This window comes from Mytilus trossulus, chromosome 1 (assembly GCF_036588685.1).
Source record: "Mytilus trossulus isolate FHL-02 chromosome 1, PNRI_Mtr1.1.1.hap1, whole genome shotgun sequence".
Classification (NCBI taxonomy): Eukaryota; Metazoa; Mollusca; class Bivalvia; order Mytilida; family Mytilidae; genus Mytilus; species Mytilus trossulus.
In genome coordinates this window covers 15,745,597-15,764,481 of record NC_086373.1, presented here as the reverse complement: position 1 = coordinate 15,764,481, position 18,885 = coordinate 15,745,597, and the positions used below count along the sequence as shown (strand labels likewise).

General features: G+C 29.2%; 1 protein-coding gene across 18 annotated transcripts in view; it reads right to left on the bottom strand.

Moving 5' to 3' along the window:
- Window positions 1–18,885, bottom strand: part of LOC134716418 (ankyrin repeat domain-containing protein 26-like) — a 69,298-nt gene that overhangs the window by 22,071 nt on the left and 28,342 nt on the right. For all 18 annotated transcript variants that reach the window (XM_063579417.1, XM_063579430.1, XM_063579493.1 and 15 more), the window contains 7 exons: window positions 16,747–17,051; window positions 6,194–6,322; window positions 3,881–4,056; window positions 3,169–3,301; window positions 2,404–2,583; window positions 1,942–2,026; window positions 533–673 (listed from right to left, as the gene is read on the bottom strand). In XM_063579417.1, coding sequence (XP_063435487.1) covers window positions 533–673; window positions 1,942–2,026; window positions 2,404–2,583; window positions 3,169–3,301; window positions 3,881–4,056; window positions 6,194–6,322; window positions 16,747–17,051 — 1,149 coding nt within the window. The remainder of the gene's footprint in view (window positions 1–532; window positions 674–1,941; window positions 2,027–2,403; window positions 2,584–3,168; window positions 3,302–3,880; window positions 4,057–6,193; window positions 6,323–16,746; window positions 17,052–18,885) is intronic.

Here is an 18,885-nt window from a genome sequence, read left to right as displayed (position 1 = left end):
ATTCTTAAAAGTTATCAACTAGCCACATCATAGACAGATTCTTAAAAGTTATCAACTAGTCACATCATAGACAGATTCTTAAAAGTTATCAACTAGCCACATCATAGACAGATTCTATTCATCTCAAAACTATTTTGGTTGGAGATATTAGTATGTTCAGAAAACTACAACAACTAATATGGCAATACAGGTCTCTACTAATTTCTTTACACACTGACTTAGTTAGATGTCAAACTACAAAAGTGCATAAGCTTACCGGTACACTTTCCTACAAATATCATATTTTGTTAATTTAAAAAATATTCAAGAAGGTTTTTTTCCACATGTATTACAATTTTGGCACATAAAAAGCAATTATAAAAGTTATATATACTATTTAAAAGAGATATCAGAAGAAAGAAAAGCTAATTTATAAATACGGTAAGTGTATTTTAAAGTTGTTGCTATCATAATATTTCCATTATAGGCCTAATAGATAAATGTTTGTTTTAAAAAGATAATATATATAGGTTTATAAATGGCTTATGCTAACCTGTTTAGAAGCAATTTCTGCCTGTTTGAACGTTAACTGTTCATGAAGTCGGTGTTGTTCCTCATTAATCTGTTCCTGCATTTGTCGTGCATTCTTCTCATGTTGAACTTGCTGCTGGTACTCATCTTTCTCTTCTTCAAGCTAACAACAATAATTAAACATATGATTGGAATTCTAAGATATGAAAAAAGATTCAATGTCAATTCTTTTTGAAGCTTCATCATATGTTTCAAATTTAAATGGTAAGCAAACATACAGAAAACTTTTTATTATAAATAAATTATTTGTTGTTACTTTTTTTTAAAGCAATATCTGCATATAAGTTATCAAAATAAAACACATTTTTTCATTTACTTTTATCAGACAATCAGAAAACTTCAGGATGCATCGAAAAATACCACACGTCGGTGAGTTTTATTGCATTCAAAGACCCTGATATGGAGCCCTTTTTGAGTTTCAAAGTCAGAGGTCACTTATGGTAGTGGAGAGTTCTCTCATTGGCATATTTTTATAAGATCTAAAAGTCAAAGTTATAGCACAATACTTTCATTTAAATAAAAAAGGGCTTGCAATGTGCACAATATATTTTCAAAACTATATTCTTTTGATTCCAGAGAATGCTTGGCAAATTATCATTTTTTTTTTTGCAATTCAATACAATTATCTTCTGTTATTAGTAAGTATCAAATTAATAAAATTATTTACCAACTTAATACATGTAGTATCAAAAACATTTCTCGAAGAATATTTATTATAAGAAAAAAATAAACAGCAAATTTGTAATTAAAAGATTTTCAATATTGCATTTATAAAGTTGTCAATAGAAAGTAAAATGTGGAAAATCATTTGACAAATGTTTGAGAGGGTGGATAATTTGTAACATGGAACTAATATTTTGGAAAAACAACTGTCTGGGAAATTAGTCTTTAGATCAATGTTTAAACACACAGATTAGAAACCAACAAACAGTCCCATAATTTAGACATTATATCTCCATCTATATAGGTTAAACACTCAAAAATTCACAACACAAGCAAAAATAAATTTTATCATTTTTTTTTAATGAAGATGAAATTGTCAATATTTTATTTGAAATATGAGGTTTTGATGCATGCTTGGAGAAACTTTTCTAAAAATTACCACCTTTTTCTTTTTCTCAGTAATCTACAAGATTGTCAATATCTATTACCATACTTAAAAAGATTAAAGTAATTTTAAATTCTATTGATAATATATAGAAATGTAGGTAGAAGAATTAACAGTATCAGAATGAATTTATTCATCCGAATTTACTCAATCTATTTGTTTTATTTTCTATCAAAATATTTTGAAGTTCTATTGCGTATTGAAATAAAAGAGGGGCGAAAGTTACCAGAGGGACAGTCAAACTCAAAAGGGAGGCAACTGACCTGTTTAATTGAATTGTTGGCAGATCTGAGCTCCATTTGTAAATTTCTCATCTGTAATTCAGCTGCTTGTTTGGCTTCAATCTCACTATAAAATATATAGGTTTATTATGCAAAATACTATAGATATTATTCTATATTTTACAATGTTACTGGGCAACAGCTTTTTAGCCTTTTAGCATTGAGATAATTGTTCAATGTCCAGAGTTCACAATATTTTTATATTATGACTTAGTAAAAGTGGAATATTACTGGTAACTTATAAAATAGAATATAGAACTTTACAAAAGAATGTTTTGTCATTCTTAAAGGTAACAAAAGACAAATAGATTTATTTTGTCTAAGTTGTTGACTACCTTTGCAATGTGTGTAACATAAGTTTCCTTATCCAGAAAAAAACCCAGCAAATCGAAAATCTAAACATTCTTTCTTTTTCTATTTTTATCTAAATTTGAATAAACTGACCAAGTATACTGTTCCTCTTTTTTGTTGAGCTGTTCTTTTGTTTTTGACAGCAACGTCTCAGCATTTTTCCTCATTTCTGATTCTTCACTGAGCTTATAATCTAAGTTCCTGATTCTGGTTTCCAAATCCAGCTTTTCCTGTTCCAAGTTGGCTCTCTGTTGATTGAGGCCATCAGATTTCCTACAAGACAAAATAATTTAATTTGAAAAAAATCCTTTTTTTTTAATAAAAATTAACAGAATATTTCTGTTTTTGTTTGTTTGTTGTTTTATTTTAAGAGGGGGATACAGAAGTATCCCTTTCAAAAAGACTTTGCATTCTGTATTCTCTTATAAGACTCAAGTCATTCTGCCTAAAAGTCTTCTTTTTTATACTTTGTGCTATGAATAAAAGAAAGCAATATCCAGATCTCCAACATTCCTCATAAACAATAGATTATAGTGTTTAAACTATATAAAAAGCTCTCAAAAAAATAAAATTGGTCAGAATAAATCATAAGAATCTGTAAAATGATTGATCACATTTTGTCTGAAAAATTCTTTGAAAAGCAATTTTCATGTCTCCAGCAAATATTTGAAATTTTGGGAAAATTTCACCACATTTTGGAACACTGAAAATTTCCTGACATGGGGAGAGGTTGGGTTGGTGAAAAACTGTTTTATTGAGGTAACCCTTCCCTCTTTTTCTTAACAGTTATACCTAACATGGTGATATCGGGACCTTTTTTAGGTGAAAAGTATCAGTTTTGTTCACCTAATTACTCACTTTTGAAGTACATTTTTCTCTTTTAATAAAGATTTATATTTGTTCTCTGTTGTTATTCGTGCATTCCTTTCATGATCAAGTCGTTTATTCTGTTCATGCATATGGTCCTGAAGTTTCAGCACTGTTCCTGGGTCTGCAATAAACAAAAGAAGGATTACTTCTACAAACTATGGAGTTTAACATTTTTCACTGTGCTAACAAACACAAAAATGTTTCACATAAGAAGCATTTACTTTTACATGTAAAATATGTACACTGCAAAATACACATACATATATTTTGTATTTTAATTCAAATATAAAACATATTTAAAGAACATGGAAAAAATTAAATCAATACATTATTTTAATGCAAAGATTTTTTTTTATGTTTCCATTTTTCTTACATTTAAAATAATTTAAAAACTTTTAATTTAAAATGCATACAAGAACTAAAATTGTTTTAAATCAACCTAAAAAGTGCTTTATACAAATAAGATTTGAATTATCACCAAATATTATTGCATTCTTTGGTTTTCAACTTAACACAAGAATCTTTGTTCATTGGACACTATGCATCACTTACATATCAAAACAGTAATTAGGCATACAATTTTAAAAGTTTCAATCATAATTGAAATGTGAATAAAGTTTAAAGTTGATATGACCACAACTGCATATCAAACTAGCTTAACAAAGTTATTAAATATGTTATATATTCTAATAAGAATTACCACTGAGATTCATATTTGCGAGTATGTCTTTCCCATACGGAGTGTTTGATGGGTAAGCCATACTGTCATCAACTTCTGTGGAGGTCAAGGAGATAAGGTCATCATCAAAAATACCATTATATTTGTAAGCACTGTAACTGGATGGGAGAGTCCGCAGATATGATCCCATATCCTGCCTGAAAAGTAAGAAATTCAATCAACAGAGTAAAAATGAAGTAGGTGTAAGCAATAATAGGCCATTGTAGGTGTAACACCACTAATTCAGGCCTGGCCAGAAAGCACATACCAGAAAGTAGTACCGGTACATATTTAACATAAATTAGTTCCTACACATGAGTGTAACTTTCAAAATATGAAGAATATTTAGGTATTTTTGGTATCAAATGAAAGCTAAAGGACTAATGATCATTGTAGAACACTTTTGGACTTTTAATTTTGAATATTAAAAAAACTGCACCAAATTTTAAAAAGAGATTTTGTCTCTGTTTGTCAGATCTGAAGTACATGTTTTGGTACATCTGAAGTTCCGAGAACCAGTTCTTTCTTATATGCCATTAAAGGTATGTTGATTTTTTCAGTACAAGACACCATAAGGTGTTGCTTTGAAATGCAATGATTGCCACTTTATTTAAAAGAAAAGAGGTGTGCCAGCTTGAAACGGAGGAATTTAACATAGAAAGCAATGGGACCATGAATTAGTGGTGTACTTCCTGTACAGCCTCCAACAATGAGAAAGACCTATACCATATAGTCAGCCATAACAATTCAATAAGAAATCTATATCCTAGAATCTTAGTAAAAATTGAAGAAAAACAAGAACGTGTCCATAGTACACAGATGCCCCATCATTTTCTATGTTCAGTGGACAGTGTAAATGGAGTAAAATCTCTAATTTGGCATTAAAAATAGAAAGATCATATTATAGGGAACATGTGTACTAAGTTTCAAGTTGATTGGACTTCAACTACATCAATAACTACCTCCCCCAAAAACATTAACCTGAAGTGGGACAGACAAATGGACGAACATATCGAAGGATATCAGATTAAAAAGGTATAGATAGTTGAAAGAGCACATTCTTCACTCACTCTTATTTAATTATGTACCCGGTACAGTACTCTGCAACTGAATGATACAACTTATATCCATACATTTCTGATCAGATAGTTTTCCCATAAAGAAATATAGAGCTTCTTTTGCAAAACTATTTTGCATTTTATTAACAAATGGATCAGGAAATGCCTATTATTAAAATGAGATGGGATATAGGAGCACTAAAATGAGAGAACTTGTTCATGATAGCATAGCAGAAGAGAGTATTAACTTCAATAGACTTTCTTGGCATGTCATGATGTCAGGATTTACAAATTTTTGAATGAAAAATGCATCAAAACTTTTCACACACAACGCAATACAAGTGATTGCTCTACAATCTTTTTGAATATATAGAAAATAAGAACAAAACATGTGTTTCAATGATATGAACCCATTAGTACCTAACCTAACCCTAATCTTGAGCATACTGTCACCTAACCATAACAATATATGAACCCTTACCCTAAAGAAATGAACAAATAAATGATATCATTAAAATAGTGTACAGTAAGCTATTAGCTGTTTAAAAAAATGAACACCATTTCATTCATAACCACAACATCTGTTTTCAGTCTATCCCCCTGTTATTACTCTCATCAACAAACCTCATCCATGTTTTTATGCTGCCATTACTCTGTTTACACAGTTTCCATAGTTAAACTACGGGAAAATCAACTCAAACAACATGCATAAATTCAAATTCAAAAATAACAATAGATGACGTCATCATCAACTTTCTGTGACGTCATGATTATCTGTGCTCAGGAAAGAGTGACGTCATGATTATCTGTGCTCAGGAAAGAGTGATGTCACAATACTAAATTTGATCTTACAGTAGCCAGATAATTTTCGACTGTTTTCACAACCAAATTTACTTACATATCAACTGGTGTTTTTACAATTGGTCAATCCTGTTTATATTTCATTACTGATTGTAGGTTGTTTAGTGTCCAGTGGCAAATATTTCATGCATATTCAGGACTCATGAAGAGCTGTTTTAAATGGCAAGATGATGTAAACAAATTCACTCTGGTAAAACTTAAATGAATGTAAGTTAAAGTCATGAAAAACATGATGCTTCACATTCTTCTGTATTAATGCAGTCAATTATAATACACTATTTCCAAATAAACAATGTAATAAATTGTGTAAAAATAAATTGAAAAATCAAATAATTTAGAAAAGATAATGAAATTGAAACCAAAATATATGCCATACCTTTCTGGATCTCCAACATGATCCATATCAACGGACTCATCATCATCATCAGCGGTGATATCTATACTTTCTACAGACATTGGTCGTCTTTTCTGTTCCTTTGAAGGGTCTAAAGATTTCTCTACATCACTGGTGAAAAATAAAATAGTAACATGCAACTTAAAGTAAAACATACATGCATGAAAGAATTAAGTGAAAATTTGTAAAATCAAACAACTTTAAATGATTCTGACATGGGACATGGGTGAAATGTCATCTGCCAGTACACATTTTTAACCAGACATTTTTATATCATATCATATATTTTTAAGAGCAATTTAATATTCATTTTTGGTAAGATCTTTATCAAATCTTTAGAACCATCAACATTGCACTAGTGAAATTAGTAGTAATCCTATTTTCAATAATAATTTTATTGAACTTTATAACAATGTGTTAAAGTTTTAGAACCAAATCTTTTTTTTTTTTTTAAAAGAATGATTATTTTACACAGACAATTTTAAGCGTTAACACAACAATAAATATTAAATATCAGTAAAAAATTCAATACTTTATGTATTTGGTCATGTTCTTAAAAGTTCAGAAGATGAAACCCTAAACTATTTAGGTTAAATATGGGTTTCATCAATTAACCCACATAACAAAACTAGGACAATCAAATTTTTTTACCATGCCTATGTCCACAAATAAGAATCTAAGTCACAGATTGAGTTTCTACATACAAAGAATGTATTTGTATGGGAAAAATCTTGATGTTAACATTCTGCATATGCACTTATATTTATACTTTTGAATAAATATTTTATTAATGCATATTACTGATTCAATTATCTGTAATTTTCCATTTAGTTAAACATGTATTAAAATTTTGAATGAATCCGTCAAAACATTTGAATATTTTTTTCTTTTAAGGGTGGATACCAAACATGTCTAGTGTCGATTTCAGGTCTAATTTTGTATCTTTTGTATCAAAATCAAATATTTACACAATTCATATATATTTGTAAATTGTTCAGAATAAGGTAAAGTTACATTAACACCCTTGATTAAATTACAGTGACCATGACCATTTGAAAGGACAGAAAAACCTCAATGAAAATTATATCATTAAACTATATATAAATAGTATAGAACCATGTTTAAATAAATGATAAATAAACTTTGCATGTGTCAATAAGTAATTTAAGAATTAGGAGTGAAGTGTATATTTAAGTTTTATTTACATGTCAATTTGACCTGAGAAGCAACTTTAGGCATGTAATCTTTTATTACTTGTACTTTATGTAAATGGATAATTATTGCATAAAATTTATGGGATGGGAGATATGAAATGTCTTTATAAATAAGGATCTTTGAATAAGCAATTACAGTTGATTTTTTTATGAATTTAAGTTTTGGAAATTGTAATCTGGCAATTTTAAAAAGGTGCAAATGTTTTATACTAATAAAACAAGTAAATGTGAACTATGGAATCCTTGTTAACCTTATTTGGCACCTTTTTTTTAAAAGCTCACACAAAAAATGAACATCTGTATCTTAAAAGTTACAATATAAAAATTAGGAGATGTGGTCAGTTGTATTGACCAATACATTGGGGAAAACTACATATACCTTATCCAAAACTTATACTACACATTTCTGTGTCCAATGAACGTCAAGTTTAGGATAAAAAATTTCACTAATTTACCAAAAATTTAACCTTATACATGAAGAAAAGACAGAGGGACATACTAACAGACCGGAAAACAAAATGCCCCCCCCCCCTAATTTAGGTAGGGTATGAATAAGAGGCAGATGATAACAAGGGGACATAAAAAGCTACAAGTTGAAGAAAATCTATAACGTCAATAGGTCAAACAAGTCTGAAGATTGAGCAAAACAAAATATGTATTTTAAAACTGTATTCTTATTCAGACAAATTTGAAGGTTCAATTTCTAATTAATGCATGATCATGAATACAGAGAATAAGGTTAAGTATAAGTAAACCCTCCTTAAAACAGCTAATTATATAACTAGGTCTTGTAAAACTTGATCTTTTCTATCCTTTTTCAAGATAATAATTAACTTGCAAGAAATTCAGAAAGAGCAGATAGCACATGATTTTTTTCTTCTCTCTGTGACATTTATTTAGGGGGGAAAACTGAAAAAAAATCTTATGACTTCTCACATTTTTTCAGTGATTCTCCAAACTAAAATATGGCTGTTGCTACCAAATACTTGAATTGTTCACTTAAATTAACATGTAGCATATTGCAATTTTTTCTTTACTGTGAAAAGGATAAGTTGTTCTATTTTCAAAGCATTATTTTGATTTTGCTTTAAATAAGAAAGATGTATCTATATCTACCTGAGATAACGATGTAATAATTCCATACATTTCACATCATCAGTGGAATAAGTTAGACCGTTGTCCATATTAGATATATTATCAAGTCCACTTAATTTTAAACTACTCAAACTAATGCCTTTTTTGAGAATGTTACAACTTAAAATTGTAATTCAATCTCTAAAAGGCATTTTTATACTCCATCAATTTTCAATAGTCACAAAAAACATCTAATTGCTAACTAAAATGTAACTGACAATTACACAAAAATGGAAATGTTTTGGAAAAACTCCTATTTCAATGGTACAGTTGATTATTTTCAATCCTCACTCTACTCAAATACATTTCTGCCACCCATCAATACAGTATCCTTTTAAAAATTCTTTTTCGATTATTATTCCAACTTATTCAACTTTGTTACATTTCGGTTATATTGTAATATATTTCACATCTCAATAAACAAATCTGAATTGAAAAATGAGGGCTGTCATTAAAACTTTGTCCTCTCGGTGGTGGTGATAACGGAAGATTATATGTTTTAATTCAATCCATGTTTCCCCGTTAAAAAATGTGGATTTAAATCTCCAACAATGTCAACATGAAATTTGTTCCTATCATGAAATAGACGCTAATTTATACAACAATTTACTGTCAAGAGATTGGAAGGCCTTTAGTCAATTAAAACATCTTAAGCTGCTTTTCTTTAGAAATTAAAATAATAAAGTTTTGTTTTATTTGTGAAACTTCAGGTAACAAACTGTCATTGACAAAAATGTTATTGTAATTTTTCATCACCTTTCTAATTAACTGGCCTTCTAATTCCCATTCATTTTCCTAGTATTTACAAACTGTTATATCACAGTTATTACAACTATTAATCTCTAATCAAAATAATAAGCTAATAGTTTGCATTAAACAGGAGGAGGTAACTCCTTTGTTGTTGTTGCAATCAGTTTTATTTTCAATTACTTATTTCCACTTTGAAGTCTGATAAAATAATTGCCTCTACAACCTCCAAATGTTGTTTTAATCTATTCTAAAGAAGGCAGTAGGCTTAGAAATAAATATGATAAAAGTTTTGTTTTAATTTTGAAACTTTAAGTTACAAACTGTCATTGACAAAAATGTAATCATATTATTTCATTATCTTTCTAATTAAATGGCCTACTAATTCTCATTCATTTATTCAGGTATTTACAAACTGTTATTTCACAGTTTTTACTGCTTTTAATCATTAATCGAACTGATAGTTTTCATTAAACAGGGGGGAATAACTCCTTATGTTGTTTTTGTAATTAATTTTATTTTCAATGACTTATTTCCACTTTGAAGTCTCTGACAAAAAGCTTTTAGTCTGACCAAATATTTATATCCAACCAAATGATAATCACCTCTTGAACATCAAAATGTTCTATTTATCAATTATAAAACAGGTACCAGGCTACAATGAATCAATGGGTAAAGAGAAATATAACTAGCAGAAACTATTGAAAATAAGAGTATGTTTGAAAATATATTCTTAGCATAATGTAAAAGGAAAGATAAGTGTGCTTTTATATGAAACATTTTAATTAAGTTCTAATAATATTTCAATGTTGCTTAATTTAACAAAGAAGTTAAATTTTGAGAGACATTAAAGTAATAATATAAGACCAGTATATTCATATTTTATTCTTTTTTGATTATTTAATTCTCTCTACTTTTGTTATAATACTTTTCTATTTATGATGAGTTGTATTACGGTATATTTCAAACTTCATAAAACAATTCCATAATATTATATAAGGTGCACAACCAGTACCATACTATAAGCTGGTAATGGACAGAGTCTAACTATAAGCAGGTAATGGACCGAGTCTAACTTGGCCAAAATTTGTACAAGACATCATTGTGTATAGCTTAACTGTGTATTTCCACTTTATTGCAATAATTTTCTTGTTTTTTTTGTTTGTCATACAGACCATCTCTTTTTTAAAGAATCATTTGGATTGTCAGTTTTTCTACAATTGGTTACAAGGTACAGATCAGCATAATTTAAGACAAAGATGCATGTTCTTAAATAATTACTTTACAACTAGTTACATGTATATATAAGAAGATGTGGTATGAGTACTTATGAGACAACTCTCCATCCAAGTCACAATTTGTAAAAGTAAACTATTAATATAGGTCAAAGAATGACCTATACAACAAAGATCCTTGGCTCACACCAAACAGCAAGATATAACGTCTAGTGTAAAACAATTCAAACAGGAAAACTAATGAGAAATGAGAAACACTAATGAACCACATCAACAAACGACAACCACAGACCAAGAGGTTCCTGACTTAGGACATAACTGACTTAACCTATACTAGAAGTAAGATATAAGCAAACTATTTGATATAATATGGACTTATTTGTTAATTTCTATACCTCTATAGAGAACCAATTAATGTGTGTTTATTATCAACAATTGAGGGGTAAATCTTAAACCCAAATATTGAATAATTGTAACAGTTTAAAAGTGAAAACCACACACAAATAATCAGTGGCTAACAAGGACATAGTAAATAAAGGATTTTTGTTAAAGTCAACACTCTCACCTTTAACTATAGAATGTTTCAATGTTTGTTATATAAAAGCTAACAGAATTCAAAAGATGTAAAACCTTAAATCTTATTTGGAATATTAGAAACACTGGGGGTTAATTCGGTTTTATGTGCCATGTCAAGAAGCCATAGTTTGACTTGTATAAAGAATCATTTAAAAATAAGAGTAGATAAATTTTATACTAAAGATAAATGTTTTTATAGAAAAGTCCTTGACAATATTTTATTTGTTTGCAATAAACATATTTAAATTTTACATTAAAAACATTTTTATATGTGGCAATTAAATCTGCTATAATTATTGATAATGAAGAGCCGCTGAACCAACGTCTCCTATATTAAGTGCTGGTAGAGTTCTCTTTAGTGGTTACCAAATGGTATACAGGTTTGTCAGATAAAAAAAATCAAATACCACTACATTTGGATGACCAAACATGTGGACAATAAAAGAAGCAGTTTACTTAAGTGTGGTTGTCAATGTAGCGGAATAATTGATAATGTAAAACATCAATAATCAGATGGATAGAAATGGCTTTGAGGAACACCGAAAATTTGTTACCATATAAACATCCACATATTCAACTCAAAATGTATCCATTAAATGCCATAAAATCTAGTACCACTGCTATATATTTGTATCTTGATCCATAAACATTGGTTCCAACAAAAATAAATCAATCTACAGCATATCTTAGAGTTAAAATTCAATTTTTCAAGTATCTGTCATTCATTAAGTTTATATTCAAATCCTGATATAGTAAAACTTTTTTTTGCATATCACAGTGACCTACTTTTACATGCAATCTTACTTATTTAGGAGATAATGTACACTAAGATTTGATGATTATGATTAGGAAAAGAATAAACTGTGAAAGACTAAATGAAACAATCATGAATGAATGAATGCATATATTTTATTGCAGAAGCAAACATAATGCTATAGCAAAATATCATAATATACAATTACAATAATGACAGTAAACAAACAGAGAACAACACAATATGGTCATAATAAGCACATAATTACAACTGTTATGCAATGATTATTTGTGATCTGAACTTCCATGCAACAATCATGAAGCACATTGCTTGATTAAATTATCAACAACCATGCACAGTTACAATTTAACATGAAAACGAATCTGACAGAAGTTAAAAATATTTCTTGCACTTGCAACTTAAAAGTATTAAAAGCCATATTTAAGAAAAAAGCACACACATAGTTATACCTTTTTCCAGAAGAATTTGCACTCCACAAGATTATGCATATAAGCAAAATATTACCCCATTTAACATTTACTTTCTTAATCCTAATTTGACACAAGGTTATAATTAATCCATAAGATCAAGTAAGTATTACAACTGGATAAAATATGCGTCATATATGTTATACAGCGATTAAAACATTAAGCTGTGAAGAATCAAATATGGCCATGCATTGTTCTGACTGTAAAATCCATTCATTACAAACTCTGATTAAAATCATCTGTCAATAGTCCCATGCATGGAGAGATTTCACTCCAATAGAGAAAAAATAACAAAAAGCAAATCTATAAGTTACCCCATTGCACCCGTGACACCATGGGAAAAATAACTGGAAGCAATAATAGTTTTGATTTTAAAATAGATTTTTTTTTTATCTTTATATCTGTGGTTAAAAACTCAACATGAAATAATTTAAATCAATTTAATTAAACTCTACATGTACACGGCTGCACATGAACATTGTTTGTTCCAAATAAAAACAATTAGCTTACAATGAATTCTACAGGTGTCTCATACTAGATAAGTAGTATACATAGTCCCATATACAATGGATTTATTAAAAATAATCTAAATCTAGAGATCAATAGCTCAACCCTGAAACTTTATTTATCCGTATACCTTTTAAATTTATTCTTACAATTTTTGCAAGTTATTTATAATGATAATGACATTTGAAAGAAACAGAAAATTTTCCAATTTAAATGTGCATATAAGCTTTTAGATCATTTTTATCCTACATTAAACAATGAAATGCAAGTTAAGTTTTTAACATTGGAACACAAGGCTTTTATTTCAACTTTCTGTAAAAAACTTGTGAGACTTCAAAGAATTCATTAAATAATATTTGGTCAGCAAAACTTCAGGGACTCATCTGACTGACCAAAAGATCTGTTAGACTGAAAATTTATTGGAAAATTCTGTTACTGTTAAAATATAAGAAAACTAATCTGTTTTTCTGAAACCAGATTCGATTTATAGATATAAGACCTTAGAAGATGAGTGCCAATTTGACAACACTTCATTCAAGTCACAATTTGTTAAAGTAAAACATTATAGGTCAAAGTACGGTCTTCAATTCAGAGCCTTAGACTGTATCAGGTATTTAGAGCATGCTCAGCAAAGCTACACACTAAATAGTACAGTTTTAAAGAATTTTTAGATGATCTAAAGTATTTATGATGAAAATGAACTATATATTAAGGATGTTTGCTTGTCAAGTTTTGGGATTTTGTCAGATTTACAGAATTCTCTGGTTTCATCCATTTGAACGCCTAAAAAAATATGCCCATTGACCCCCATTTTTCTTTTATAAATCTTTTATATGTATAATTATAAGCCATCTGTAAAAGTCTTATAAAATCTTTGCTATTTATTTTTTAATAATTTTGGGAAATTTAACTTGTCAATCATGAATGATAAAGCTATGAAAAAAACAAAAGAGAGAACATTTTCCTGTCATAATTTAAATGGCTAATATCATTGACCTAAATATTTTTTGGGGCTTTTTGGTTCCTTTATTTAACCCCCATATATCAATATATTCTAGTGTTACAAAAAGCTTGTTATTTTGAAACTGAGTAGCGAACTTCCTTTAAACTCGTTTTTTATTTTGCTATCTGAATATGGGACCAGACATTTTCGTTTACCAGTGTTACTTGGATAGAGAGTTGTCTCATTGGCACTCATACCACATCTATATCTATTTGGAAAAGTGACTGACCGGATAGAGAGTTGTCTCATTGGCACATAAATCATCTTTCTATATCTATTTGGAAAAGTGACTGACCGGATAGAGAGTTGTCTCATTGGCACATAAATCATCTTTCTATATCTATTTGGAAAAGTGACTGACCGGATAGAGAGTTGTCTCATTGGCACATAACACATCTTTCTATATCTATTTGGAAAAGTGACTGACCAACATTTGCAGTACCACAGGATATTTTTAAGAGTAATTTGATGGCCCAGCAAATTTCATTAAAAAAATTTCAAGTTTGTTACTTTTTCAAAGTAGACAAATAAATTAGAACTTTTATTTACAATATAGGTTCGACTGAAATTGAAAAAAATATTTACTCGATAAGACAGTTAAACGCCCTTTTTCATCTCAAAATACCATCATTAAAGACAGTGAAATTTTGTCCTTTAAATTACAAATTTTAATTAGAAAACTTTTAGCTGATCCCATTGAAGATACTAATACTGAAGACGTATTCCAAACAATAACCTTTTCAATATTCACATACAAATTAAGCAGAAGATAATACAATATATCTATGTGTCTTATGACAATATTTAAACTGTGTTTGTTATCTTTAATGACTTTGGGATGAAAGACTTGAAAAATCACTTCAATAATTTTTTCTGACAAAATAATAATCTTTTTATTAAAAGGAGACCAGGATTTTTATTTAGACCTGTTAGAACTATAAATTTAAATTAAACTTTTTCCTATTTTAACAATCAATTTAGGATCAAAAGTCTGTTTAAGATGGTCAAAAGAGATAAACCCATCAACATGTTATCAAGTAGACAATATTAATATTATCAAATATTAATATGACAGGTCTTTGATAGGTCTGTACTTGAACTTGTTTTGATTGATTTTATATGATGACACTTCGGTAAACTATGATTTTGTATATATCTATAGATAGAACCAAACCATATGGCATAGAGGGGTCCTTTCTGCTTTTAAATGTATGAAAAAAAATATCACCTGACTTGAGTTCCAAAGCAAACTTAACTGTTAGAACCATATAATAAACATCTTAATAAAGTTGTTAATGAGAGGGGGTAGGAGGGGTCCTGATCCCGAAATCCATTCTTAAAAACACCAGATCCTGAAATCCCGCGCTTAAAAACACGAAATCCCAAGGTCCTGAAATTAGAAAAGTGAATTCCCGATCCCAAGAGGGTCAAACCCTGAAATCCCGAGCTTAAAAACACTTGATCCTGGAGTCCTGATAAAGTTCCTATCCCCCCTCATTAATGAAAACCTTAAGAAAATGGAAAAGACAAACTTTAGGCTATCAGTATGCATGAGAATATGATGAACCAAGACTCAAACTTTATGATTACTTACTTAAATATAGCAAACTGATTGTTCATTGAGATATAATATGAGAGAATAAAGTAAAATAGTGATGTGATATGATAAGGTTTGGAACACCACCCTTCTATATCCTACTGGGCCTGAATCAATTGAATCTTATATATGAAGTTACTCAAGTAGCGCAAACTTTAGTTTAAAACTGTGAATGTTGGTGCTTCTTTTGAAATAGAAATACAATTTATTAACTTAAATGCAACTGCACACTTTTTAACTTTTCAACCAAATCCCAAATTAAACTAATTGGGACACACAATGACTGATTAAAGATCTAGAGATACAACACATAGAACCTACCAGATAAACCATTAATTCACACATATTTGTAATAATCCATGTAAATTCTAATTTATTCTTACTCTTTCATAAGAAGGAATCCAGTTTTTACATGTATCCTTTTGGCACAAACCTAGATTCTTTTCCAAATGTATAACATCATCATTCAATAATTAATGAATTGATGAGTAAACCACCTGGCCAGGTATTTTTTTTACCTGTAAAGGGTAGTCAATGTATCTACAAATAATTACCTATTGAGTATTGATTTAGTAATTAATGATATCACCTTCAAATATCTGACACAATTCTTATGTAATTTTGGGGTAATTTTACCATTATTGAAAGTCTATTAAATGACCATAACATAGGGTTATTAACAACACAGTCTTTCTGAGGACACAAGACATTGTATGAATAGTACCCTTCTACAGTTCTGTAACATGCTATTTTAGCACCCTTCAAACCTCAATATATCATTTATTCATATACCAAGGTTTAGAAAACATAAAATTGCTGACTCCAAAATTTTATTTAATGATAGTGCTTATCAGCACTGAAGTGTAAAGATTGCTTCCATTTTACCATATGAACTAAAAATTGAACTTTGTACTGCAAATTGAACACATTGAACACATTTATTTTGAATCTGAGTTATCTTCCTTTGTCCATTACTACAAATTGTAGATGAAGCTATGTTTAGAACAGATAGATTCTTCCACCATGCACAACTAATGAAATATTTAATTACCTAATTTCTAGGCAACCATGACTATACTCGTATACATTATTTTGTATTTAAAAAATCTTAGATGTGATAGGGGACAGATGAAAGGAAAGAGAAGCAAAAAATGCTCCTCTACAATCCAAGGTGGGGCATAACATTTATAGTAGTGAGCAGCAAACATTAAATGACCCATTAATAATTGCTGGTTTGGCTCTAAAGTTCAGAAATCTAAGTAAATGAAAAAAAAACTTACCGTTTTGTGTTTGTTGTCTTTACTGGTTGCCTCGAGGAGAAAGAAGTAATGCCCTCCTCCACCTGTCCTTTCATCTGAGTGTATGACCTTGACTTGTCCTCCTTCTGTATGGTCTCCTCTACTATAGGGGGAGCTGTATAAGATGACTGAACAGCTGATGCAGTCTCCTTGACAACAGGGGCAGACACTGGGGCAGTAAAGGACATTAAATCGTCTGTCTTTTCTAACGATTCTTCAACAACAGGTTTGGCATTGATTCCTTCTTTCTGCTGAGTTTTGTTTAAAGTTACATTAGCTTTGTATATCTGGAAAAAATGTTCATAAAGGTTAAAACTAAACTTTGTCTGAAGTGTGTCTCCCATTCACAGCTACATTCGAAAAGTTTTGAAAACTAGAAAAAAACGTTACAATTTTTATAAACTTGAAAACATATCAAGGGTTTGTGTGAAGATCCAAAGAATTGATTACTTTCAGATTGTCTAAAACAAGAGGTCAAATTTATTTGAAGGAATAGATTAAATTCTACACATTTGTAAGTTAAAAACATTAGAATTAAAACATATTGAATATCTTACCATTTCAGAACCTCAGTATCAAAATCAATATTCTACTATCATATTAACTTTCATTTTAGTCAAAAGAATCAATAAGTGAAAAAAATCAAGCTTAGAATTACAAACAAAGTAAAAAACTTTTTAAATACTATATAGAAAACATCTTGATCATTCAAAATTTAGACTGATGAGAAATATTCATTTTGACTCTTACGAAATATAGCATTCTCAATTTACCTAGTATACACAATAAAACAGTACCAGAAAATATATCAAAGTGGATATAATAAAAAAAATAATTGACTATACAACAGGCTTAAAAGTGTTTATCATGTTTATGAGGAATTTAACTGGTAAAAAAAATTCTTTTGAATTATTCATACCCATGTACATATCAGTTTTTCAGCCATTTGGTAAGAAAAAACATTCTTTAAAATATGTAAAACGGTAAGCATTTATGACATGCAATATATATTTACATTGATTACAAAAGTGAAGGTATTCTAGATTGTATATACTAAAGCAGTTATGTTAAAGATATCTTTCTAGAATAAATACACACTAACATTCAATCAGCCAGAAAACTGTTTTAAAAGTAAAAGCTCCTCAGTTGTTTAAATGATAAAATAGCTTATAAATTTTTTTCAAAAGGACTTCATTTCTTAAGAAAAAAATATTTTTCATGTTTACTTTTTTATTAATTATATGTTTAACTTTGATTTATTTGAAATCATCAGAATTTGTGGATTAGGACCATGAATGGGAGATTTGTACCGTCATTGTTTAATAGGGGCAGACATTTTGCCTTGAATAAATCAACTATATAATCTACTGAAAGGGAATATGAGCTCATGTCCTATTGAAGTTTAAATAACAAATTTGACATTCTGGATTTCCTGATTTCAAGATTTACTTCCATTCTGATCTTAGTTTTGTTCACAGGGTATATGAACACATATGTATACGTGAAGAAATATAGATATTATATATATTTATGACATGTATAGTTTATAAATAGTATAGCCATTATTTAGCAGATATTTATATATAGATATATATTTATACTATTTGTGACAGTTTTTCAGGACATGCAAGATTTAAAAGTTTCAGTCTACAGAATAAAAACATGAATCTTCCAGCATCTCTATTCAGAACATAGTTGATTAAATTTAATCTCTTGAATATAATTGAAACAAAAACCATCTTTAATACTTAGTTAAAAAAAAAATTTTGCAGGTTTCACCTTATATTCAGTGCAAATTCCTGTTGTCTGATTTCATGTCTTAAGAATACACGTTTAAATTTGGATTGACCTTAGAATGACTATCAAAAATAAATAAAAATTTACAGAAAATATAACACAATTTGTTTTCAAAGCACACATGAATGAGCAAGAAATAAATATGTCCTGAAAGAAAGTCACATGACTCAACTAGAAGCTCTATAGGTCACACATGTAATACCTCAGACTTGCTGGACTTTAAAAAGTCTGTCACACTTAGGAGGTTTACTCGCCTCATTTCAAACTGTGTTAACATAAGTGTACTAATTACTGATCATCTTATTCGGTACATCTATATTACTA